This window comes from Heliangelus exortis, chromosome 2 (genome assembly GCF_036169615.1).
Source record: "Heliangelus exortis chromosome 2, bHelExo1.hap1, whole genome shotgun sequence".
In the NCBI taxonomy this organism is placed as follows: domain Eukaryota; kingdom Metazoa; phylum Chordata; class Aves; order Apodiformes; family Trochilidae; genus Heliangelus; species Heliangelus exortis.
The window spans coordinates 40,497,774-40,525,317 of NC_092423.1; the positions used below are offsets into that span (position 1 = coordinate 40,497,774).

The following is a 27,544-nucleotide window of genomic DNA, read 5'->3' on the forward strand; positions in this document are numbered from 1 at the left end:
CTTTCAGAAAATGTTTTTGGATGCGTTTGATTTGCATTTGTTTAACATCACTTTAAAATTTTTTTTTTGTCCTATATGTGCATTTTTTTAGCATCACTTTAAGAAACTGTGTTTTGATAGGTTTCTAAAATTGTATTTAACTTCACTTTCAGAAAAAATTACTCATTCAAGTTCCTTTTATCTCGTTAATTTTTCACGTCACAAATTGCGGGACACATACACTTGAACTTCCCGATACACAAGTTTCCTCGTAAAAAACAGAGCCCTGTGAGCAGAGCCACCAGGTCCCCAAGGTTCTGTTCACAGACCTGAGCAAGTGCCACCTCCTGGTCAGCAGGCAGTGGTCTCCGTGGCGGGTGTAGAAGTGTCCCGCGGCCAGTTGGTGGCAGCCAATTGTCCTAGACCTGTGGAAGAAGCCATCAGAGCTTGTCTAAAAATCTCAGGAGTGTGTGCCTGATGCATCAAAGGTAGTTGCTCTCTAGGGAAATGCCTCTTGGCTGTGACTCACCCTCTGAGCTCCTCATTCCTTTTTGCCAATACATGAACACTCCGATAGGCTGATCATTCCTTAGCTACAGCCACGGTGAACTGCAGATAACCAACCTTGGCCAGTGCAGGCATTTGGGCAGAACAGCTTCTTGCCCACAAAAGGAAACTCTGGCCCCTCGAGAAGTGCAGGGAAGTTGCAGGACTAGGGCAGAAGCAGCGGATGAGCTTTCTGCTACTAGCAAGAGGCTTGGAAAGGGGGGAAGAGCACTGCTCCTGGAAAGGGCAATTTTCTGCTGCAGCTGCTGGATACTCACCTTCACCCACTCACCCGTGCAGACAGAGCAAGTCTAGCGTTTTCATCATCTTCGGAAATTTTTTTGCCTAAAGAATTTACCCGTTTGGCCTTGGTGCTGTGCCTCTTGCTGCCAGCAAGGTGGGAGCTGCTGTCGTTATTGTTGCGTGCTGAAGGAAAAAGGGAGAAAACTACACAAGATACAAAACAAAAGCAAGGAAGCTCTTGCAATGTGCCTGAGCAGAAAAGATGAGCCTTCCCTGGTTAAATGGAAATTCTCAGATTGCAAGCAAAAAAAATTAGGCCTTTGTTTCCTAGAAGTATTCAAAACTGAAGCACATGGGTTCACTTTCGCATTTGTACAACAAAAGCAACCTCCCATGCTAAGCAACCTTCTGCCATAACAAAGCACAACTGATAACGCGGACCCACGCGTATTAACTTTAAAAATAATCCCGCGGCGCCGAAGCAGAACGCGGGAGAACGCGCCGAGGGCGGGGCGGGACGGGGGCAGACGAGAAGCCACATTGATTATCACGGCGTGCATGAGCAGAGGCCCGGACGAGGGAGGATTCCGATGTGTGCGGGGCGGTGTAAAGCGGAGGGAAGGGGGCAGCGGTCCCGAGGGGCTGCCGAGACGAAGCCGGGCATCCCCCCCCCCCCTGCCGCCACTCTACCCCCGGAGGATCGCGCGGGCTCCCGGGATAAGGGAGGGCGCAGGCGCACGGAACCTCCGCGAATGGCGCGGAAACCGCGCTCGTTGTGCTGCCGGCGGCGCCTCCTTTGTGAGAGGCGGGACGAGGCGGGCCCCGCCCCCCGCGGGGTGTCGGGCGCAGACGGAGCGGAGGCGCCATTTTGCGCTGCTGCGGGAGACGGTTGGGGAGGCGGTGGCGGGAGGGAGGTGGCAGCGATACCGGTAGCGATAACAATAATAGCGGCAGGGATAACAATAGCAGTAGCAGGTACTGTTGCTGCTCGGGACTAGCGTCCCCCGTTCGCCCAGCCCTGTGGCCAGGACTCTGCCGATATGAGCGACGTGGAGGAGAACAACTTCGAGGGGAGGGTGAGTGTCCGTCCCTGCTCGGGCCGTGCTGAGAGGGGCTTACCTGACCCGGGGTAGGTGGGTGGGAGCGCTCTTCTTCCTCCTGCCCGGCAGGGCTGGGAGCAACGCAGCTTGTCTCTAAAATGGCTTCTTTACGCGCCCGAGCCTTGGCTGGGCCCTGAGCGACGCAAGTCCCTCTCCTTTCCCTGTCTCCCACGGTTGTTTTTGTTTTTTTTTTCCCGACCCGGCGCCGAGGAACTGATCCCGCTGCAGGCCTGAGCTCCGCTGTCTTAACCCTCACACGCCTCCTTCTCCTATCACGTCTTTCCGTCCCCATCCCCCTCTGTCGGGGTGCAGGCCCAGAGCTCTGGTGCTGCGGGTCGCTTTCACGCTACTAGCGCAGTTTTTTTTTATTCTATAAGAGTAGGGCTTAGAGCGCAGCTGTAGCCCGATGTTCCTCCTCCATTCTCTCTTTATTTTCTTTATTTCCCGGGATCCCGATCCGGCCTGTTGCCCCTACCCTCTGCTGTTTGCGGGTCTAGGCTTCGAGCTCCTTGCCCTTCCCTGTCCCCCCTCATCCCACGGGCAGTGCCGGTTTCCCGGTTGTGGCTGGGGGAGCGCGGCTTCGCGCAGTGTGGCCGTGGCCTCCGCCCGCGTGAAGGAGGAGGGACTGTGCCCTTTTGTGAGAGGTGCGTTCCTCTCCTCTCCTGGCTGCTGGCCCGCGCACTGGATCTTCTTCGGGCCGGGTTTCCTGAAGCCATCGGGGAGGTATGGCCTTCGTTATTAAACCGTTGAAACTCCCTGGTCACGCAGCCGAAGACTTTCTCTCAAGCTGCTGTGGTTTTGTAACCCTGTTAGGCCTGTTTGTTCTCTTTCCTCTGATCGCTGCGGTTTTTCGTGTACTCGTTATGGCTGGTCCCTGCCATTTTCAATATTTTTTTTTCCTTAGCGATGATCAGAGTAGGCAGGAGTTAGAATCTTGTTGAAGCAGGAATTAAATGTGTGCTTTCTCCTCACACCATCATTGTTGTTAGTTTTGCACAGTTTTATTTTTCACTCTTTAAAAAGACATGCTTTAGAGGAACACCTGAGCATCCTTTGGGTGACTTTCTCGATGAACCAGTGACAGCAGTTTTGCAGTTGTATAGGATTACTGCCTGGGGAAACAAGCAATGAAATTTTGGAAGAACAGTGTCATTTTCCAATAATTATTTTACACGAATATTGTTTTGTAGTGTTAGTAAAAAAAAAACAAAACACCAAACAAAAAAAAACCCAACATTCCCTAGGCTTAAAGTGCTGTACCTGGCTCTACAGTGTCTGCTGATGGTTTCTCAGGTGAGGTGAACAAAATCTGTTCTTGTGTTGATTGCTTGGACAAAGATGACTTTGTAGCTACTTTAAAGCTAAATGAACTTTTCTCTGAAAGGAAAACAATTAAGTCTGAGAAAGCTGAGCAACAAGTGTGCTTTGTTGCTAAGTTTTGGGGGTTTTTTTCTTCAACATCCTATTTTACAGTAAGATAGGTATTTTTAAAAATAGTTTTCTTGTCTGTATTCCTGCTGTAGTTTATTTTGCTAGGAAATCTGTTGAGTTTATCCACAGAACGTTTATGTTAGGTTTTTTGATGGATCTGTAGTTCGTGTTAAACAGCTAGTGTAGCTGTGTGGTTTCAGTATTTTGAATGCTTTCTTCTGCCAAAAGCAGAAGTAAAATATCGTTTTGAAAGTATGTGAAGTCTGAGAAGTCCTACGTAGCAGCTCCTGTGGCCGCTGATTCTTGGTTGTTATTTTCTCGTGGTGGAAAATTTACCTGCTGGCTGTATTGAGTCTTAATTTGGAAAACTTCTCTCCCTAACACTAGAATTCCTTGAGTAGTCTGCCATGTGGCATTGTCTTGTGTCCTGGTATTTTTTTTTTAACTGAACATAACGGCAGGTTCTTGATTAATTTGCAGGTGTTTGGTTTTTATTTTTTTTCTACTAGTGAACAACACTTGCAAACAGGTTTTTTTTTTCTTCAGGAATAATTTTCTGTTGTTAATGCTACTGAGATACTCGAAGTAAGAAATTATATTTCAGGCTGTAGCATTTTGTATTTCATTTTCACTGGAAGTGCTCACAGGCATAAAGTTAAGGCACAAAATGTGTAAATTTGGGCTTTAGTGTGCTATTTTCGATTAAATAGAATTCTGCTAAGCACTGAATATCCTGGTGCTTCAGTTTGCTATATGCAGGCACGTGGAACAGAGAGAGAGTATGCTTGAAGTTTTCAGTGGGAGAAGGAACTGCAGAAATGGTGAAAAAGCTTGTGAAGAACCTACTTTCTTGAAAACTGCCACAAATAAGAATGCTGAGTAGCCTTTCAGTTCTACTTACCTTCCCTTAAGTTTAAGCACTAAAAAGTGTGATGTCTTTTTAAAAGACTAAATGTGACAGGAGTAAGAGAGTTTTAAGTTTAGTTTGAATCTTTTAATATTCTGTCTGTGTAGCTGCATATTGTCCCAAAAGCACTTCAGTGGTAGTTCTTGCAAGTAGTGATCAAGCACCTTAATTAGAAAGTGTTTTTCTGTTTTGCTACACACTTTATGAAGAAAAAATGTTCACATATAAATAATTTTAATCTGGTGATCTTTTCAATTTTAATTTTACCACAGTATGAGCAGGAACTTTAGTTTTTTAAAAAAAAGTTTGGTTTTAGCAGCATCAAGATACTGCCCATCTATATGCTTTGCCTCCAATGTATGATTTTTAAATCATAGTGGTAATTAATCCGAACAGGAAATCAGTCATCACAGAAATAACGTTTCAATGAGATTGTGTAATTTGTGCATTTAAAAACTTGCATCTCTGAAGTCTTGGGTAGAATCATAGCGGGCCTTTTTTTTTTTTTCTTGAGCTCACTCATTTCTTTTTTGACTTTTTTTAAAGCAAATGTTAATAGACAGTTAACATCTGCTTTGGTTTTGTGTGTTGTTTTTGTTTGTTTTTTCAGTTTTTGTTTGGGTTTTTTGTGGCTTTTTTCAACTTAAGCTAGTTCTGTACTAAGAATGTAGCTGGTGGAAGAGAAGAAATGCCCCCCTCATAATGATGATTAATGCATAATGATTTAATGGAAAAAAAGCTGACAGAAGAAGTAGAAATACAGTGGATGTGCTAGAGCTAAGTTTATGGGCACTAAATAGGAAAAAAAATTGTCCTGCTTCTTAACAGGTGACTTGACTTTTGGGAAAGTCATAAGATTTTTTTAATATTGAATGTTCCTTGTGAGCATGTTAGACAAAGAAGGCTTTTTTATTTTTTTATTGCTGTCAAATAAGAGGCAACTCTTATTTACATTCATCTTTGTTATTTTTAATAACAGTGTTCATTTGGTGTGCATTTAGTGATGCAGCTTTATCAGAATGTTTCCCAGAGCTATGAATAAGTTTGAGTCTGAACAAACCTGCACTTCAGATGCTTCATTTGAAACTTTGATCAATTAGACTATGATAAACTCAAAAAACTGATTTCTGTAGTTAAATGTGTGGTAGTTTTCTACCAACATTAATGTGCTGTTTGGCTAAATGGATTAAATTTTTTATCAGAACAAAGGTAGAACTCCAATTTTTGTTGTCTTCCTTTATTCTAATGAGATGCCTCTTTCTGCTCTGTGCAAAACTTGACAGTAATCTTAGTCTAATAAAGCACTTGAAGAGGTACATGATTTTTGCATGTAAGCCATTTTGTTGAAGGAAGTGTGCATAGTTATATGCATGCAGGCAGCTTTTGGATTAGCTTCACTGGGAGTGTGTCCTGTATTTGCTTCATGAATCTTGTATGCAAAATACTTAATTCTCTATGTGTCCTCATGTTAGTTACCCAAATCTGATTGATTTGAGATATTTTCTTTGGCGGGAAAAAAACCCCAAAACTGGGGAGGGGGGTGCTGTCTGTTTACAAAGCCTGTTGTATTTAACCTCTTTTGTTGGGACAGTCTGCCACCTCTGTGGGAAGGAAGGCATATTGCTTTCCATATCTTTTGAAATAACAGGCATGAGGATCTGCCAGTGGTCAGGAGGTTCAGTATTTGTTGGGAAGTGCTGTGATCGCCCTATGGTTTGCAAGGACCAGTGTGGCAAAGGAGACTAGGAGACTTTTTCCAGAAGTAATTTTTTTTTTTTTTTTTAATTTATTTATTTATTAACGAATTATAGATTGCTCTGGACCATGTCAGCTGGGAAGACTGCTTTTTTTTTGCTTTTTTTTTTATTTTGAAAATAAATTTTGTTTCCTATCTTCCACATGTGATATAGGAGTGACTATAGAACCCTCCCTGCAGAGTCATATATTTAGGCGTCAGTGAGAAGATTAACTTGTAATCTGAAATAGTTTATTGCTGAAGCTTCCTCCTCTTTTTTTTTTTTTTTTTTTTTTTTTTACTTTTTTCCTTATAAGGAGAAGAAGAAGCTGGTGTTACTAATTTTAAAAATATACGTGTCTTTAAGATAGCACAACCTATGAGTTACTTTTTTATACAGAAGCTTATTACATATATTATTGAAATATTTATAGAAGAGCTTATTAATGGATCAGTTTTATTTTTAGTATGGGGTGACATAAATAGTTTTTGATTCATACTATGTTAACTTCTGTGAATTTCAGGGCAAAGTGGTAGATTCCTGTCAAATCAGTAGTTAAAATATAATCTTGTCCTTTCTCATAAATGAAATGTCACTGAATTGACAGTCCCCTCCAGTGAATGGAGGCTGTTTCTAAATTACTGTTTCTTTTTTGACTGCTTATGTTTTTCTGTACCTTTCTAAAGTTTGAGCAGGAGTTTTTAGCAAGATTTTTGTAAATTGTGAGCTACCATATTGCTTGCTTAATGGTATTTCTAGACTACTTTTTGTCATATCCCTTTTTTCGTTTATTTCTTCTTAAAAATGTTTAATGAATTTGGACTGATATTTTTTTGTGATTATTTTTTCTTCCCATTTCACTTTCCATTTCATGCTTTATCATAGTAAAGCCTAGTTTAAGCTTACTCAATTCTCTCTGTTTAGCATCTCACTTTAAATTTTTATAGCCTTTCTGTCATACTCTGAAGTAGTAAGATGTACAGTGGGGTAAGTCATGACAGACGTTCAGGATAGAAGAGTGGTGGAAGAGAAAGAACAATTTTGTTGTGGTTTTTTTTTTTCTCCCACATGTTCTTCACGGTAGTCTCTCATGATAGATGGAAAACTGAACTAATATATCTTAAAAGACTTCTGCAGTTTTTATTCGCATAGAGTACTTAGGATGCTTTGAAACTAGTAGTTTTATTGGAGATCAGCATTTCTTGAGAAAGATGCTAGGAAGATGGATGGTAGATTTAAATTATATCAATTATGTGATTTAAGCAGTTGTACTGGTATGGATTAAACGCATACATGACTGACCGTACCCTCAGCTGGATCATCTCAAGTTCCTGATAGTTACTCAGTGACTGTTTTTATGTCATCGTGAGGTAATGGGGTGGGAGGAGAGATCCTTTCCATTCTGTGGTGTTCTTTCTGGGAAGAGAGATGTTTAGGATGAAAAATACTCTTCAATCCTCTCCTTAAATGCTTCTAGCTACACATCTTCTTATACAGAGAATCAGTAACTGAAGCTGCAGTTCTTAGATTTTGTGTTTACCTACCTGCAGTAATTTCCTTGGCACCAAGTTCCACTTCTTAGTGAATCATTAATCCCACTTCCTGGTATGTACTTGAGGAAGCACACTGTTACAACTAAGATTTTTTTAATTATTATTTTAGGTGAGGTTTTTGGTGGGGTTCTTCTTTAAGGTGGTTTGGTTTTTTATTTGATTTTAGTTTTGATTTTGTTTTGTTGGTTTTGTTGGTTTTTTTACTTTTGCCCTGGGAGAAGTGTTACTGACAGATGTAGCAAGTCTGATCTGAAGAATATTAGGAAGTTAGATGACTGTCTCTTTCTACAGGCTGTAGTGACAGCAGATCTAGATAGCTTGACAGGGTTATGGTGGTGAATATCTATCTGCCTTGTGAGTTTTTAAGGTGAAAGTAGTGACTTGACAGTTGTATAATAAAACAGAAGGCATTAAAATAAGTATTTTTTTTAATGATTGTTTTGGGGTGAAAAGCTGAGCTCAAGAAATGCAGTCTCATCTGTGGCCTTTGAATGTCTGAAGTTCTTTAGAACAGGAAGATAAAATCTTGAGGATCCAGAAATAAATTTAAGGGTATTCTTTCTTATGTAGTATTTAAATGAAATTTTGCTTTAGCAATGGAGCCAAGATCAAAATGTCTAGATTGCTTAAATACTAGTACAGAATTGAGAGATCTTAATGCTTTGGATAAGAGGTGTCTGTTTTCTCTTGTTAAGGATGACATGCCAAGGAGAATGTTAACTATTTAATTTTTCTTTTCATATTGCAGAATGGATATAAATTGTTTATACAGAATAATTTGGTTTGTCTGTGATATAGACTAAGATACAGTTTGTTAATTATTTCCTTATAGTTGGAAATAAAGGAGGAAAATTCTTTCAAATCTTGCTTTGTGACTCCTTGAAGCTCTGAATCTCTTAATCCCTGTCTGTGGTCTTGCTGATATAAATCTTATTAGGTACTTTTTCAGTGTCATCCTTAAGTCCTTAAACTCTTGCAGATTATTGTGATTGCCTTAGTCTCTCCTTTTGAAGCACTGTAGGAGATATAACTAGGTGATCTATATTGCATCAGAAGATGAGATGTAATTGCCTGCCAATGACAGACACAGTATGCAACTGCTAACAGGTAATCTCTCATGAGCTGGAGTTTACATCTACAGTTACTTTGAGGAAGTTTATAATGTGTAAGAACTTACGCTGTCACCTCTATCATTCCAGTTTTCAAGTTGTATGTTTGAGTGTAGCCCCTAAAGGGCTTAAATAGATAGTTCTGAAAGGACTTGACCTACATGAAATGATGTTACACTTGGTTTTGGCAACTTAATACTGATTTGTTGTCATAACTGATGCTGTTAGAAACTCTGCACAGTGTCGTAAGATGCTTCACTTGAGTAGATAAGGACACTAAGCTAACTTTTACATCATTTGGGAATGATTTAGTCCTTTCTATTTTGGGCACCTCCCAACATTTTTATATTGTGCAGTAACTAAGTTGTTTTGGGTTTTTTTGTTTCATTCATGTTTCCAAATTTATTGTTGTTCAAGAGTTGATTTTTCAGTATGGAAAAAATGGTATCCTCATAAAGGAGTGACTGAGGAGTGTGAATTATTTGTCTCTTTATGGAAGGAGGTTTTCTAAACTGAATGGTGTAATGTTAAATGTTTTTCAATATTGCTGATCATTTATATATTAGGGAGGAAAGTAGAAGTAATCACCAAAGAAATTGGTAATTGTTTCAGGAGATGAATTGTAAAGGGGAGAAGTAAGGAGGCTATAAAAAAATGAAGAGTATTTACATAGAGGTGAGGTAATTAAAAAACACTGTTGGTGGTTCTAAAAGAAAATATACTCCATACAGTGAACAGTGGATTTCAACTGTAAAAATAAATACATGAAATAAAACTTGATAGTACTTAAGTGCTCATATATCATGTAGCTAAATCAGCATATAGTGAGCTTAGTAAGGGTAACCTGTAATGCAGGCCTGATTATGTGGCAGGTCTACATGTCACAGCCAGGCTTTTGATTTTTCCTTCATTTATAAGTTTGGCAGCCTGTCATCCCAATGGGTGACATTCTCCATGTGTCTCTTGTCCTTTTTATTGAGGTAAAGGTGAAAGACATCATAGCTGTAACGCTAGTAGGTAACGAGTCTCTCAGGTTCCATTTTTGGTGGATTTATTGTCTTGAAATGTGAGGGTAGCATCCTTTGAAAAAAACCTCAACCCAAAGTACTGGAGAATTTTAATGGCAAAAGAAAATGTAAACCTGGACATAGACAGAGTATATTAATTGAGAAAAAGATTGTGAGCAGAGGCAGGAGAAACAATGCAAACAAACATGAAATATAACAGTTACGGGAGGGAACCTTACTGTGCATTTTTTTCATTAAAATTTTTTCACGTTTTTTTATGAAGTTAAAGATGTATATAGCATACTATTCTGTAGGGTTTGTTTGTTTTCTTGGGTTTTTTTAGCTGAGCTCCCTAAAATGCAAGGAAATCCTAACCTGCTCTTTGTTTGCTTGTTTTCCTAGTTTTTCTCTTGTGTGCATTACCATGCAAGAAAAAAACCCTCGTGTTGTTACTTTTACTGGATTTCTTTGAACTGTACTATTATACATCTTGTTTTATATGGAATAAGTTGTGTGCAAGGAAAACAGGATAACAACGAGGAAGAAAAATAATTTGTCTTGCATATATCAATGTGCATGTATTATGCGAGTAAGTATGTGTGTAGATAGGTTTTGACTGGAAATCTTCAGCTATTCTGTTTAACTGAAAGTGTCTTAGTAATAATGTGTAGGAGTAGAATTTGGGATATTCGATACTAAGAAGTATTGAAGTTATTAGGGGGTATATCATCACAGTTACTGGTATCAATACTTTAATGTATTTGTGCTAATTAGTATTTAGTGTATCTATCTTACAAAAAATCTGAAAGGGGAGGAGGGTAGCTTTGAAATTACAGTGAAACACTGAGAGCTCAGTAAGCTTATTGTTAGAACGTAGACGCTTATACAGTTTAAAGATATTTTTTTTAAAAAGTTGTTTTATAAAATAGTTTCTTGCACTTTACCTGCTGGCTTTTCAATTTGGTAGATAACATCTGAACTCCAGCAGAGTTTTATAATCCCCACGTGCTTAAATATACTAAATGTTCTTTTTCCATTAAGGTTAATGTTCGTGAAGAAATTGAAGAGTTTTTTCCAAGAATGTGGAAGATAAATCAAGATAAAAGAAGGCTAATGAAAAGTATTAAAGATCAGAAAATTAAAATTGAATGGGGGAAAAAATTGAACAGAAGATTGGTCAGATAGAAGCACTTGAATGTTTTTTTAAGGCTATAATGAATTGTTTGAATTGGGGAAGAATACACGAAGTATGAAAAATGAAAAACTCAATGAAGAATGAAGAAAAGTAGAAAGCAAGAGTGAAGTAGAATTAAAAGAATCTGGAAGAATGAATGGGTCCTAGGTTAAGTAAATGTATGGTTTATGTTCCAGTGTCTGTATGATCAAGTTGTAGATGAATTTGCATGATTACTTAGTTAATAGAGAATTGGTGATCTGGTTCAAGCAGGGACCTATTTGAGGAAAGCATACAATATTAACAGTGGGCTAGCAAAATGAAATTTGTTTTGGAGGGTATTGCCTAACCATTTGTTTTTCAGGAGCAATCAATATAATAAAATTATTGTACTTTAAATGTTAGGAGTTAGGCATTTATACAACCAATACCATTTTTAATACTGTCTTTTTTGTTAGGAGTCTCGCTCCCAGTCAAAATCTCCAGCTGGGAGTCCTGCTCGTGTAAAATCGGAGAGCAGGTCAGGATCTCGCAGTCCATCGAGGGCTTCCAAACATTCTGAATCGCACTCTAGGTCAAGATCAAAATCAAGGTATGTCCGGGAAGTTATTCATGGTGATTGAGAGTTGCTGCTTATGCCTCTTCTTTTGGTACATTAATGAAACATTTTTCTACCCTTGTTAAAGATTATAAACCTACTGGGCTGTATAAACAGGACTGTGTGTGTTCATTTGGATGTTAGTTGTTATATAGGTGGACAAAGTTGGGGGAACATTATGTGAGTAATGAAGCATGGGTATGTATACAGAAAGCGATAAAAATAGAAGGTGTAATCTAGAAATTGAACTAACATTTGTAGGTCTGTCTTACCTAGAAGAGAAAAGGGAGTGCATCTCAGTTCTGTAAAAAGTTGCAATCCTTTCTCCCAAAATCTTTTTTGGGGGGAACTCATGTGGACTCCTGCTTTGGTGGTTATAAAAAAAAAAAAGCCTGCAGCAAAAGTAATCAGGGTTAGATAAAAGGAGTAAGTTCTGTAACTGTTGGAAATCTGTAAAGATGCTACTTGGGAAAGTTCTTGACAGCTGTTCATTGTAAGCTTCAAAAACAAAGTCAAGGTTTTAAAACAAAATCCAAAAACTGTGGCTTACGTTGGTCATGGATAGCTTCTTAATTTATGGGAGCTCTAAGATTTGAATTCATTTTTCAGTGCTGCACATGTACTTCTCTGTCCTTTTTACCCCAAGTGCAGAGGCAAAGTTTTGTCGTTCGCAGCTCTGGGAGAGCTTGCTCAGAGTAGAGAAGTGTCTGTCATCTTCTTTTTTTTTTTTTTTTTTTTCCCCCCTCTCAGTGTGTCATAAAATATATTACCTAGCTTATGCTGTTTGTCTTCTTTCTTACCTTGAACCATCATACTGGTGAAAGCATTTGTAGCCCTGGGTGGGAAGAAGAATTTCAGAGCATTATGTTGTTCCTCCTCCTGCCCAGTTTTTGGGAGAGATGAGTGATCAGTCTTACTGAGATACACATTTTATACCAGCAGACCTGAATAAGAGTTACTGTGCTTTGGATTCACAAAGTTCAGCCTCATGTTACAGGTTCTCTTGCAACATTTAGCCAGATAACTCCCTGTTGTCAGACTATAATACCTGTGTGAAATCACGCAGCTTTGACGGGATGGTGCCTGCTCAAAAGTGCCTGTTCATCACTGGCTACATGTCTGCATGGAAATGCTTGAGCAGTTAAGCAGGGGGTTGTTTTTGGGTTTTTTTGAGTCATTTTCAAACCTAGGTGAATTCGTTTGTAGGTGCTGCTGAAGTCCGCAGCACTGTAACACAGTCAGATCTTTCAATTTTTCATTAAAGACAGAATTTTACAGTGTGTCCTACCTGGTTTCTATGTCATTGTGCATGTGCTAAGTTACCCAGGCAGCCAAGCTGATAAAGTTTAAACTTCAAACTTTCTGAAGACTGTCATGAGTATAAGCCTCATTGTATGCCAAGGTGAAAAGTCATTCTCCCAAGCAGGTTATTAGAGATCCATGTAATCATTACATGTGCAGAGTAGAAGACTTAACTATTTTAATTACAGAAAGCCTACGAAAAAAACCCCTAAATTCCATAGGAAGTGCATGGTTTACAATTAAATACATTGTGTGCATATCACCTAACTAAAAGTCTTCTTTTTGTTGAAGATCCAGGTCCAGAAGACATTCGCACAGACGTTACACTCGTTCCAGATCCCATTCCCATTCTCATTCCCATAGGAGACGTTCTCGAAGCAGATCATACACACCAGAATACCGCCGTCGAAGGAGCCGGAGTCATTCTCCAATGTCCAACAGGAGAAGGCACACTGGCAGCAGAGTATGTTATGTTCATCAAGGCTGAGTACCAACAAAAAGCAGTTGCTGCTTACATCAGTGTAGTCCAGGTTACCTATAGGCTGAATTTGACCTGCTGTTATGTCACTGGAGATTACAAGAATTTGGGAGGTAGATGAGGCAGCAAACTGTCCTTAAGGCTGGGGATTTACTTCTTAGGCCTGCACCTAGTAGAGTAATTGGAGAATTTAGTTGAAAACCATACCGTTTCAAGTCAGTATGTGTAGATGGGTGACATCTGTGTCCCTCTGCTCTAGAGGTGGAACCCTTCTGATTTTTTCTTTTTACTACAGTTCCAAGTATATGTACTCTTCACAAAAACAAGACCTTTTATGTACATGCTTAAAACAACCACCTGAAGGTATTTATAAGATTGACTAGAAGAGCAAAGTTGAAAATTCTTGTGTTCATTTGCTTGTAACATATAGTATACTGTGTTGAAGGTTGTTTGTGATTTTGCACTGAGTAATTAATTTAACTTGAATAAACCTATGTGTAACTAGCTAACATGTAAATCATAATAGACTAGAAGGATGAGTAAGCCTCTCAAAATTTAAATTAGAAGCCACTTAGTTACCTCTGCATGGACAAGAGGAAGTGTAGGTGCACCAGCCAGGATCTGAGATACTGATCATGTCATTCTGAGAGATTTCTCTCAATGGCCTTCTTATAAACTGTTTCAGTGCCTTAGCTTCTGGTTTCATTTTACTTCAGGCTGATCTAAATGCATGCTGTTACACTCAGGTCTACCTCTTCCTTGGTGAGGGCCCTTGGTAGTTTTTTGATCCATTAAGTTTTAGGTTGCTCCAAAGGTTTTAATAATCCTGGCAAAAGAGTATAGTTTTGTACTATACAGTATAGTATTGTTTTTCAGGCTTGCCTTGGTGAAACAGCTCATCTGGACCAAATAATACCAATGTGAGGGGAAATACAAGGAGTGTGTGGAAAAGGGCAAGAGTACATCAGTGCTAATGTACAGTGTAATGTACTTTTGTGAAGCACTCATCATAGTTATGCTTCTGTGGATTGCTGCTAGTGTGTAACCATGCTGTTGTAAATATGAATCTAATGTCTTCATAAATTTGCAGGAATAACTGAACTTGAAAAGGGTTAGCAGAATTCTACTGAAAGATTAATCTACTGCTTCAGGAAATACTAGAATATTTTGCTCTGTGAAGTCTTGAAAATACTTCAGTGAAGTGCAAAACTTGTTTTCACAGTGCATTTCACATTAATTATAAGGAATATTTCTAATAGCATCAAAATGAAACTCAACCAGATTTTAATCCCCTACATCACAAAGTCCTAAAGACACCTGGAGAACTGGTAGCAGTTTTGCCACTTGTAAAGAGAGCTTGCACACTGTGCTGATAGGTGGCACTATGAAAACCTAATGTAAAAGCTGTGTTTTAGTCCTCCATAGTCAGTTTAATCCAAGATACAAGATACTTGTTACTTAAGGTGCACAGAGTGGTATTCAGTACTTCTTTTTACACAGAAAGGGTAATGGGTTTAAGAGTAATTTAAGAGTAATGTAAAGATGTAAAGAAAAGGACAATACTGATAAGTACTGTGTAGAGGGACTTACCCAAACAGTGGTTTTAAAGGCTGAGAATTTCATTAGGCTTCAGTAACAAAAGGAGCATAGCTGCTAATGCCTCTGAATTATCAGATAGATTTAAATGGAGTAAAACCATAACCTAAACTTTTCTTTCAAATGGCAAGCTATCTGTTTCCTCATGCTGTTCATCTGTAATATATTGTAGAAGATTCATATCTTAAAAGTTGAAAAAATTGACAATGGAAAGAAATAAAATATGTGAGTAGTCTGAGCATTTTATTTTCACAATGGGTTTTTGAACAAAAGTTCTGAGGAGTACACAGCCAAATATCTAAACCTCTTCACTTCTAGAAAGGCAAGCTCTGAGGCATGAACTGCTGTGTTATCAGCGGCTTTGAAAATCTGTAACTTTAATACAAATGTCAATTGTGTTGACTTACAGTAGCTATTTTAACAGAAACATTAAATCCCTGTGCCTGTTGCTGTCGCTTCAAATTGCTGTCTAGTATAACAGGTGCCAGAAGCTTAAAAGAAAAAATAATACTTTTGATCAAAAATAATTCTTACAGTGAAAATTGGGATTAGGTGAACTTTCTGGCATGTAGAGAACTTTGAACACAATACAGAAATTAATTACAGTACCTTATACAATTTAATATAAGTCTTCCTTTAGTTGAAGTGAAATGTATTTAATAGATCCATATCCCACATAACATTAAAAAATCAAGAGCTTTGCTCTACAAAAGTGTGCATGCTTTTGGATTACAGTTTCACACAGCTGGCCTTCTACACTTGTTACAATTCAGATAAAAGAAGCTGGTGATTTTCATCCAGTTCACAAGTAGAGAGAGATAAACTTCCAAATGTAAGTACTGACTTTCAGTGTAATTGGATAGGAACTGTTGAAAGGGGAAGAAGTTTTTGTAGAAGTTAAGGTAGTTCAGCTGTCCATGCTCAGGATCTCAGGCACTTTTAGTGTGTGCAGCTGTAGACAGCATGCACTCCTTTGTAGCAGTGGTGAGGGTGTACAAGGTCTGAATGAGGGTGTGACCACAGGCTGGCTGACCTCAGCAGAATTGTGTGTCAGGTCTGCATCTTGATGGTGATTCAAGTGTGAAGTACTCTGAAAATCTTCCTGTTATTCTATAGCTTTTCTGTTGTCAGAATGCTTAACTTTTCTCAACCAAGTTTCTCACCAACATAAGAAATTAGTCTTCTTTTTCTAAAATGAGAAGCATTGAAGCAATTGCTTTTTGAAAATACCTTATTATTTGAATGATAACCGTTTAGTATTAAGCTTCTGAGTAAACTGTTTAGTTTTATTGAGATTAATTTTTTTTAAATAATTGGTAGGTTTTGATGTAAGAATGTATCACTTGTTTTTTCTAAACTTAATTGAACACTTGTCTTGCCAGGCTAATCCAGATCCTAATACATGTCTTGGAGTGTTTGGTCTCAGTTTGTATACTACTGAGAGAGATTTGCGTGAAGTCTTCTCCCGTTACGGACCTCTGACTGGTGTCAATGTCGTTTATGATCAGCGGACTGGACGATCAAGAGGATTTGCTTTCGTTTATTTTGAGAGAATTGATGATTCTAAAGAGGTAAATTCATGCTTCACTACTGCTGACAGGTGTGCTCCATGGAGTCTCGGGGGGAGGAAAAAAAAACCCCACAAGAAAAAAACGTGGTTTTAAATATGTATTCAGTAGCAGGTTCTCACAGTGAGGTAAATTTAAAATGTTTTGTTTGAGCTACATGGCACTTTTAAACAGATGAAGCATTTTAGTTCAATGTTGAGATGTTTGGCCAAATTTTGAGTATGACCTCTCCATGTTCTGTCACTAATGAACATTGTGCTTTGATTTTAGTCTGTTACTTCAAAATGAAAGTAAATCTGTAGGCAGAAGCCTCCCAGTATTTGAAGTATTCTGAAAGTTAACTCTTAGAAGTAGTTTTCTATCACAATTCTGAAGATTCTCTCTACTCTCTCCTTTTTCTAATCTAGAAAGCCTTTCATGATGCATTTGAAAAATAGTGGATTTTGTCTTGATTTGTGCCTTCATCAGTGACTTTGCTAGTTGTACAGACATTGTTTACAGCTGGACTTGATTGTTCTTCATATAATTGATCTATGAAGAAAGATTCAAAGAATATGAACAGCAGAATGTATTATTGCTCACCACAGTAAGCAGTAGGGTTTTTTGCCTGGGTAAGAGTACTGTGAGCTTTACTACATTTACTGAAATTTGTACATGAAATTTCTGTTAAAATATGCATCTTAAAAAAAAAAAAAAAAGAAAAAAAAAATTTCCTTTAAGCCTTCGCTGTGGGGGGGTTATATTTTTCTTCTGGGCAAACTTGATCACAGACTTCATGCATCTTGTTTGTGGATTTAATTGTCCTAGGCAGGTGTTTCAAATTTGCTGTTTGATTCTGTTCATATTAGTTAATGTATTGTAATACTTGGCTATGACTTCTCACTTAGCATTGCAGTGAAGGAAGGTGACACCTGTGGAACCTACTATTAGTAGCTGAAAAATGAAAACTGATGCTAGATGATATTTTAATGAGAAAAAATGTTTCATGGATGACTTGATTGGACTAGACTCAGTTCTGATCTGTGACTGATTTCTTGTATGATGCAACAGAGAATCAGGTTATAGGAAGGGTAGGATTTGTAGATACGTGTGACTGTTGAAGGTTATAGGGGCGAGTAAAAGCACACAAAACTTCCTATAATGTCCCTTCTGTATTTTTCTGCCATCAGTTCAACAGGTTGAGAGAAGAGTTAGTAGGGTGGATAGCTGTGTGTCCATCTTTAGTGGGCTGCTCTCTTCTAACTTTTAGCCTAGTATTTTTTTGCACTCTTGAGTTTAGTGGCGTTTTGAAAATGTGACTGTTTTTGTAGAACATTAACATCCAAAATACTTGCATGGTATTTCTTGTTGCATTCATGTGCCAGTCTTGTCTGTTTTACAACTTCATCGGTCTTGAAAAGTAGAGTTTTTCCCTAGTTGCCATGGGTAATGGTCATGCATGACACCCTGCACTTCTTAAAATGATCCGTGTAAGTAGCATGAAGTAATTCATTTAGTAGAAAGCCGTTTTGGCAGATACTACAAAACTGGAAAAGAAAGGGGTATTGCTTGCAGTCAGAAATACAGAAGTACAGATGAGCACCTTAAGCAGGAACTGAAATAATTTGGAATGTAATTTTTTTTTTTTTTCTTCCTCCACAATGGCCTGGTGTGTGAAGAGTTGCAAAGCCTTCCGACATTTGGAATATACCTAACTGAAATACTTCGGTGAGGACAGGAGAAAAATGTGTATTTTGGCTTGTTTTTAAGGGTCTTGAGGACAGGCTTGATGGCAGTAAGTGGCATCTAGTGTAGAAAAGATAACAGATGTAGGTTTGAAACTGTGACAGGCCCTGAAGAACACTTAAGGACATGAAGTCATTCTCTGTGTGGAAGATAGATCAAATCCGAAAAGACTTATATGCAATAAAAGTAATGACATAAATTATGTTCTGATTAAATACCTTTCCTCTTAAAACATAACAAAACAACACCCTAATACCCTAAGCCTCCAAATTAAGATAACAAAACTCTATAAGACATATTGAACTAAATTCGAGCTCTCTTAAAGCAGTTACTGATGGATTAAAAAACTGATGCTTTCCCTTCATCTCTACTGTTGTCCTTCCAAGAGAGGTAACACTTCGGAAACCTCTCAGCTGATGTTCTTTTAAACACCGTTAGTGTTAAAATTCAGCAACAAATGATTTGTGAATACTTTGTTTAAACTTTCATAACTTGGTTTAAGGTGGGTCACTGTAAGTATTTTGTGAATTCTGTTAGAGCAGAAATCCCTCAGAGTGTTCATCATCACTGGTTGTCATTCTTACAGATGGGATAAGTTACTGAACTGGTTAAAGTTTTGCTGTGTATCAAGATTCTGAAATCAAGCTATGCAATGTTACTAGCTCCATATGGTGGTAAAGATTATGAATTGTCAGAATGTCCAAGATCCAGTGTGGTGGAAACCCACAGACAATGTAAGAGAGCATTTTTTAGAAGTGATACTTTGCCATGTCCTAAAAATAGCAAAAGGAGCAGCAGTAAAGTTTATTTCTACTTAAGGTGTTTCAGACTATCAGAACTTCAGATTGATTAAGACACCATAGGAGCCCTATCATGAGCTATTTCTGATCACCTTTATTAGAAAGAGGAGGATCACAGTAGCTTCAGTTATTCCACCTTAAGACAGGGAAAGAAGTGTTGTGTGCACATATCCATTCTAAAGAAGATTTCTTGTGTAATCTCTTCTGTTGAGACTGAGATGAAACTTCATAGTCTAGAAGGTTTCTTTTTTATCAAATACCTATTATTGCAGTGTTATAGTCCTTGCAAGATAGGACTTGATTAGATTGTTAACATTGAGCCTGTATTAAATATACTCAAGAACACTGTCTTTAGTTCAAAACATGATAACAAACAATAAATGTTGAGGATTTACAGTTGCTTTTCCAGGAAACCTGAGCTTTTGCAGTGTTAATGTCCTTTTTGGTATGCTTGTTCAAAGCCTATTTGAAAAGCCTGTGTATTCTTTACCTTCATCTTGAAGAATGGGTATTCTCTTATGAGTGTAGTGTTTTCAGGTTTTTGTGAAATTATGTTGGTTTTGTTACAAAAAGAAAAAAGGTAGTTAATTTTTGAGTAGTATTTGATACTGCTTTTTCGCTGTGTGTATTCAGTGTCTTGTCTTACTTGGCCACCTTTCTGCTGAAGTCTTCAGAACCACATGTGCAACATTCTGTGAAGGGAAAGATCTGGAAACATCTGTTGAATACCTTTTCCTACAGATTGGCATTCTTTCTTGCATAATTCTCAGTATTGGCAATCCTGACTCTGAGCCGGTGTTTAATATTGCAGTTTCGCAATATTTTTGCAAAATTATAGAGGATATTCATCTGCCCATCATATTAGGATTTTCTTCCTTTGTTTAGAGGAACACAAACTTTGATGTACTGGAATGAGAAAAAAAACCCAAACAAGCAAATAGTTGAGGGAGAGATTGATTATTTCAGGGCTAAGAATAAAAGAGAGAATTAGATGTAGAAAGTGCTGACTGCTCTAGGGAAGTGATTACAGCTACCAAGGATATAATATGCCACTATCCAGTTTCTCAGTAGCTCAGAATATGAAGTTTTAGTTGTTTAAACTGAGGCTGCTGTGAGTATATTATTTGTCTGTAGCAAGAACTCATCTGAGAAGCATTAGCTAAAGCAGCTTTTGGCAATACAGAATTTTCTATTTTCTAATGCTGGTTTGATGCTCTTTATGGTTGTGACCATCTTTCAGACTCTTTTTCTGAAGTAGTGTTCATTAACAATCAAGACAAACTCTATACAGACAAACTGACTATTAACATAATTCATTTGCTAAACACGAGAACAGTAATGGAGTATTTTATTTTAATTTGCAAGGCATTAAATCTGTGTTGCAAGCAGATCACCTTAGAAGCATCATTATTGACCAAAACTTCAACAAAACTTGTTGAAGAAGTACTTTTAAGTATCATTTGTGGGATCAAAAAGGGCCCTTGATATACCAGAAAAGAACACAAGAAATGTTTGAAATTATAAGTTAGAGACTTTTGAAGACTCTGAAATAACATGAAATTGCTAATACTTGCAGAAATGTATACACTTAAATGATTAAATCTCTTAAAATCCTGTATTTTTTGACTTGAAACTCTTTAAAGTATGCTTTAAAGAGAGTGTATTTCAAAGCTCCGGAATTTATGTATTAAAAATTACCATTTACAGTATTCTTAAATTCTTCTTCTAAAAACCCTCAAAGTAGAGAATTAAGGTGAAATGGACACTGGTGGAGTAAGTGTAAAAAAGTTGGGTTTTGTAGTTTCTTTTTTTCATCTGGTCAGATTTTAATTTTTTTTTTTTTCAGATGTCCTTGTTAAATCCAGACCTGAACTAGTGATAACAGTATACTGGGGTAGAAAAAGCTGGTCTGTTATGTCTTTTTATCACATGCTGTATCTGTGATACACTGCAGATGGTGTTTTTATTGGTGGCATTAAGTACAATATGGGCAGGACTTCAAGTAAAAAACAAACAAAATCCCCAAAACCACAGCAAGCAAAAAATAATAGTTTATATAGTTATTTTGAAATAGTGAAAATGCATTTTCGAAATGAGTCACAACATAAATTGCTTGTGTTTGATTGTTCAAGTGAATTCACTCTATATACTTCACTGACTTAATAGTGATGTCACTTTATTGAAGTAATTGAAAGCAGCTAGATCAAGCAAAATTCTCTCCCTTCCTCCCTGCTTTCCCTCCCCACACTCTTCCCCCAGGAACCACAGGTTCCAGAAGGTGCAGGTTTCAGAAGCCTCTCACATTGTTTCCTTGTCCAATCTGCCCTTTGTGGCATTTATCCAGGCAGATTATTTAATTTCTTTTGGTGAATTTTTGATTGTTTAATACCAGTCACCTGTGTAAGTTTGTGCATGCAGTTTAAAGTTCAGTGTTTCAAACTTGTTTTAGTCTACCTAAATGGTAATTCATGTAGAAAACACCACATACAGTAATAAATACCAAATTAAATTGAAATCTATTAAAATTTAATGCTTGCTTTATAACTCTTTTGAGCAACTGGAGGCCATGATCCTGTAGGATGGCAAGTGCTCATTTTGTCAAACTGATATCTTACAGATGATAATTTGAAGGTGTTTTGTTATTATGGATAGACTGCAGTAGGTTTCTGAGATTAGATTTTGCAGACTGAATTGTAACTTGCACCATTCCCAGTCATCATTCTCTGTTTTCTGACTGCAAACATCTAGATGTGTATTCAATCCTACAAAGTCAGTTCTTCCTTACAAGTTTACAACCAGGGCTAATAGGACATGTTCATAGGAAACCTGTCGACTTGCTTACTTATTGTCATCTTTACAGGCTGCCCAGGGGGTTGTGGAGTCCACTTCTCTGGAGATACTCATAACCCACCTGGATGCAGTCCTGTGTAATATTAGTGCTGGATGTGATCCTTCTTTACTGGGAGAGTTGGACCAGATGTTCTCTAGAGATCCCTTCCGACTCTGATAATTCTGTGGTCTTGCAAGAGTTTTGCAAGTCCTTTCTCACAAATATCTAAATATTAATAGCTAAAGCTAATGCTTGGTTTTTGTTGACAAACCTCAGTGTGTGTTGGAAGACTTGAAGTGCCCTTTGGTTCTGCCTAGCAGTCAAACGTAGTTAATTTTTGTATGGGAACAGCTCTCACTAGGTGGCGATGTAACATTGCTGTAAACAGCATTAATGAAACACAAACTAAGTGGTTAAATAGGTTAGGGATGATTCAGTCACTTCCAGTTAAATCATGTGGGTTTCAGGTTTTTGTTTCCTCCTTTATAACTTGTATGTTAATGCTGCTAAAGGAACTGCAAAAGTTACATTTCTAAATAGTTGTTTGCATTATTTAAAAAAAAAGTAAAAAAAAAATATTCTGCTTAGGGGCACTTTTGTGTTTTGAGGTTGGGTATTGTTGTTCATAGTTTAATAATAGCAAAGCAGATGTGTTCTTTAGTTCAAGATTGTAACAGTGTCTCTTTGCACAGGAAAAATGAAATAATGTATATTAGGCTAAGTTCTGTGCCCAGTGTCCTGATCTACAGAGATCCAAAGCAGCTGATAAAAGGATTTTTTTTTTTTTTTTTTTTTTTTTAAATTGCAAATTTTCATGACTTTTAAGTCCAGCATTAACCATTTGCTAAATTGTTAAGGTTGTGAATTTGTGTGTTGGGCTTGTTGTATGTTGGTTTTTTTAAAGGTACTATTGAATGAATATAATTCTTAAAAGTACGCTGTGCTCCTCTGAAAAACTATTTTCCTGATTTTGAGTTTGCGAAAGGCCATTGTATTGATTCTCAAAGAGTAGAGAAGCAGGGGCTGGAACACCCAGCGAGTGTGTGCAGGGGCTGCAGGCGGCTCTGAAGGCGCAGGCTTCTCAAGTACAGACCCTTATGTGTGTCGCTTTAGCGAGCTGCTATTGTGAGAGTGAGTGGGGAGGAAGGTTGTAATTAGGTATCCATGTAGGCTGAACCCGCCATTTTACTAAGCTCTGCTGGAGTAGGTCCTTGTAAGGGAGATGGCAGGAGGCTGGGAGAGCATGAAATGGCAGCCGACTAGCAGTAATCCGGCCATATGCACCCTACAGGAAGCCACTGTTCTGCACAGCTTTTGAATCCACCCGTCCCCTCTGGGTCAGAGACCGCAGTAGGAAAGATGCAGTTTTCAAAAAAAAATGCAGTGTTGACATTGAGTTTACCTTTCTGATGGGTAGAAGACAAAGTCCAGGGAAAAAGACTGCGTTAGTGGTTAGCACCGTGCTCTCCTAAGAAGGGATCGAGTGTCGCGTTACCTCGGCGCCAGTCCTGTAGCGCTGCCGGCAGACGGGCCAGGGGACAGAGATGAGCCATTCGCCACAGTGGGGCACTAGTAACCAGTCTTAATAAAACAAGTTAAGGGCTTGTTTGGAAAATTAAGTGGCTTGTACATAGCCTTCCATAGTTACCAGTAGGTTGCGGGTTTCATGTCCCTGTCCCTTGTCCTTCCTGCAGGCAATGGAGCACGCAAATGGCATGGAGCTGGATGGCAGAAGGATTCGGGTTGATTACTCAATCACCAAGAGAGCACATACACCCACCCCAGGCATCTACATGGGCAGGCCAACACAGTAAGGAGTTTGCTCATTTCACGTAATGGGACTAAAATTGATTTAAATTGAATGTTTGAAGTAGGTTGAAGAAACAAAGCTACAGCATTTTATTTTTTTTAAATTTTGAGTTCTGCCGATTATATTTTATTACAAAGTTATTAATATGAAGAATTGTATTTGTTGTTATTTGTTGTGTATATACTAATATAAAGAATTGTAATATATTTGTTATTGTGGTTCACATATACTACTAAATCCTGATGTAATTTATTGTATCTTTATTTTAAAAAATGGAGTTATTTTCAAATGTATCTCTAAAGATTCAGTTCATGCACTCCAAGCTTACAGAGCTACTAATGTGCCCATTTGCCTTTGATTTCTGTGGGAATTGTGGGCTCAAATCCGTAGTGGGTTTTCTGGGAGTTTTTGAAGGTGTTTTTCTCTAAAGGTTTCATTGTTAGACTGGTTCATGACATAGTCTTTTAAGAGATTTACAAGAACACTTAAAAAAAAAAAGCCCTTTTAAATAATATAAATCAAGACAATGAGTAAACATCTGAAGTAATTTTTTTGCTTTTCTCTTAATAGCAGTGGAGGAGGTGGTGGTGGTGGAGCAGGGCGTCGCCGTGACTCGTATTACGATAGGGGCTATGACAGAGGCTATGACAGATACGAAGAATATGACTACAGATACAGGTACCTCATTTGTATTTTATTTCTGTAGGTACAGTGGATTTATTGGAAAAAAAGGGAAAGTCGAGTGACAAAAAATGTTCAGTTTGTAGCAAGAGTCAGCATACATGCTTACTGTGTGTTAGAGCCTCATTATATTAGGTGTTATGGATTTAAATTAATTCAGTTCTCCAGTATACAGTTGAACAAGGGGTTAATTTTGCTACCTGAAGGAGGTAAGGCATGTGCCCTGTGAATCTAGTGAAGAGATAGAAGGGAACGCATTCTTCCATGCTGTATATAGAACCAGGACAGCTGACACACTGAGCTGTTTAAAAAGAGGTTATTTGTAGATGGGATTTTTAATGCTTGGCATTTCATAACCATCTCACTGTTTTGAAAGTTATCTAGTTTCAGAGAATGTTGTTCAACAAGAATTGTAGGCATCTGTGAAAGCACTTCATGTGTTTTCAAGGCTAGTGAGGATCTGTTAAATTTGGTGTCTATCTTACAGTTTTAAACACATCAAGTAGAGAAATATAAAAGCATTTGTTAAATAACTGTAAGCCACAGCCAAATAAAGCTGAAATCATTCATGCAGGCCAAGTCTTTCAGCACTAAGGAAATGGTTCTGTTCTGTAGAAGTCATGTGAATAAGGCTTCTTTCATAATGGATGTTGTTTGTTTTCTTTTTTAATTTCCTTTAAAGGAGACGATCACCATCACCTTATTATAGTCGATACCGATCACGATCGAGATCCCGTTCCTATAGTCCAAGTAAGTAAATACAAGCTAATAAATAGAATATGGCTGGCTTAAACATTGATGTTACTGGTATTAATCAATCAAAATTCTCAGTGTGAAAACAAAAAAACTGGGCATGTTAAAGCTGGCTTGATGTGCGTACTCTTAGTTTATTTTAAATGTGTATTTTTCTTTTTCTTTCAGGGCGCTACTGAAGATCAGAAGAATTACAGTTGAGGGCATGGTTTTTAAATACAAAGTTTGGATCTCCCTACTGCTTTCCCTCCTATCCCTCCCTTCCTTGTCCTCCATCCAGCTCTTTTACAAATCTTGGGTTTATTTAGAATATACATATTTCAGTTGAAGTATTCCTGTTTTCCATCCTTCCTTATTGTAATACTCTTAAATATTGTAATTGTTGTAGTTTTTGTGTAGTAAAACATCTTAAGTAAAATTAGAGAACCCAAAGTGCTGATACGTTTTGAAAATCATTCCTCTTCTGTTTCAGAACAATTGGATTCTTGACTAATTGGAAGACAACATTAATATTTTTAAAGCTTGCATGTCACATGTAATATACACACTCAGATACATTAATATAAACCTGGATTTCCAAGTAACTTGTTAATCTTTATGTTAAAATGTTTACCTATTCCTTTGATAAACAAGTAACCACTTTGAGCCTTTTCTGTAATTGCAAATTTACTTAGTCATGAACCAGAGGATCATTTTGTTGTTGTTTTTTTTTTGTCAGGTAGTTGCTTTGAGTGTAGCCTATTTGAGCTAGAGCAAAATTTGGTATTTGATTGACTGGGAAAAATAGATCTGGATTTGTTTCTGGATTGCTACGCAGTGGATAAAATTTGAAGTTAAAGATGTAAAAATCCTGGGGTTTTTATTGTACTTGTTTGACTATTTCCCCTTAACTGTTGCAGAGAAAAAAGTATTTATTGAACATAGCAATTAGTTATATAATTTGCTGTTCATTTAAACAACATAAAATAAAAACCCACCAACTTTTTGGTATGCAATAATGATTGAGCAAGTTTTTTTTCCAGTCCTTTTGGAGTTTTGAAAGAATGGATGGAAAACCCTACAACTACGTGTAAACCTTTTTTTTTCCCTTCAATAAAAGTTAATTCAATTGATTTGTGGTTTTTTTGTCTTTTGTTTTGCATTTTATATCACCTTGGAACATAAGTTAAACAAGACTTGATATTGCTGTGTGGATAATAAAATCAGTATTTATCTGTCTTCTCAAGGGCCTTGGATGGCTGAGCAGAGGGGGTAGTCCAGCTCTCCCTTGTGCCATCTTTGGCACTTGCTGGAGTCCTGGTGAGGTGGATTAAGCAGAGAAACACTGTTGATGTTGTTTATATTTCTGGCAGGTTTTGCCCTCTGAAGTAACTTGTCATGTGGCTGGTTGAATGTCTGTGTTGGCAGACAAAAGTTAATAAAACTACAAAGCCTTTGGCAAAAATAATTTCACCTCAATTTGTCAGGGAATGCCACCAAAAAAGTTCGTCATAATTTTAAGAGGGTAAGCCTATGAAATGTAATTTCGGTTTTGTAATTTTCTATTTCTGAATGTCAGTGCTGGGAACTAACTGCTGGTGGTAATTAAGCCCATCCACATCTTTAAAGCTTTGTGACCAATATGCCTGCTGACTAAACAAATTCTGACTTAATAGTTATTGCTCAATACTTTTTATTATTTTATCCTTAAGTTGCATGTTATCCTTCAGTTCTAGTTGAAAACTCTTAGTAAAATGAAAGTAAAGGGTCTGAAACATTGTGAAGTTCAAAAAAAATAACCTTCCAAGTTGGATGATTTTACTGGTGACTGGGGAATTAGAAAATGTTAAGAAAACTGCTCCCCAAAATGCTAGTCTAATCATGGAGAATTTTGGGTATTTTTAATATTTGGTTTGTTCTTTCAAAATTGAGGGCAGAAATAGCAAGACCAGATGCAAAAGCGTGAGAAATAGCTGAAGGGCAGCTGGGGGAGGTATTTGGCCTCAAGGAACTGTGATAAAAGGAAGCGAGAGGTGGCTACTTCTTGCCAGGTTATGGTATTTCTGGCCTGTAGCTGTTTAGGATTAAGAAGCTGCAATAGTCAGCTAGAGATAAGTGGTTCAACTGGTCTGTTGCCTGGGAGCTAAAGGCAGGAAGAAATACCTCCATCCTTTTTTCAAGTTACACCTGGCAGCCTAAGGATCCTGTTTGTCACAAGTCCATGTAAAGTTTTTAGTGGCAGCAGCACTGTGTTACATGGTGCGTTCTGTGCTTCTGACAACTGATGTGATACACTCCATTTGAAGAATTAGGTGAAGGTGATAATTCTGATTTATTTGACATGCTTTTACATGTATGTAATGTATGAATGGTTGTTAAGACTTAAATGACTATTTCTCAAGCAGTCAGTCTTGAAACGGGGAGGATAGTATGCAGCTGTTTCCCCGTATATGTTTGTTGTTTGAGGTTTTCTTTTCATATAAAAGCAGTTTCCTGAACTTCTGTGGTTTGCATTCTCACACCGGTGGGAGCCTCACCTCTGCGTTCGTGTGCATGGGTTTAGGAGCATGGTGTGTGTGAGCTGATTCTGAAAGAAAATAGCCTGGGTTACTCTTGTACTGTGTGTCTGAACACATATA

The 27,544-nt window shown here is 37.9% G+C and overlaps 1 protein-coding gene across 4 annotated transcripts; it reads left to right on the forward strand.

Annotated features, from left to right (window-relative positions):
* Positions 1 to 1,581: 1,581 nt before the first annotated feature.
* On the forward strand, positions 1,582 to 26,038 carry TRA2A (transformer 2 alpha homolog). 4 transcript variants are annotated; one of them, XM_071735716.1, is made up of 9 exons: positions 1,598 to 1,844; positions 10,653 to 10,731; positions 11,244 to 11,377; positions 12,977 to 13,148; positions 16,142 to 16,330; positions 23,377 to 23,492; positions 24,063 to 24,170; positions 24,856 to 24,923; positions 25,095 to 26,038. In XM_071735716.1, the coding sequence occupies exons 4-9, from the start codon at positions 13,116 to 13,118 to the stop codon at positions 25,103 to 25,105; spliced, it is 525 nt and encodes a 174-aa protein (XP_071591817.1). In that variant the 5' UTR covers positions 1,598 to 1,844; positions 10,653 to 10,731; positions 11,244 to 11,377; positions 12,977 to 13,115; the 3' UTR covers positions 25,106 to 26,038. The 4 variants fall into 4 exon arrangements, with proteins under 4 accessions (XP_071591814.1, XP_071591817.1, XP_071591815.1 ...); XM_071735714.1 differs by having other exon boundaries at positions 1,642 to 1,844; positions 10,653 to 10,964; XM_071735715.1 differs by lacking the exon at positions 1,598 to 1,844 and adding an exon at positions 10,014 to 10,200 and having other exon boundaries at positions 10,653 to 10,964.
* The last annotated feature ends 1,506 nt before the right edge of the window (positions 26,039 to 27,544 follow it).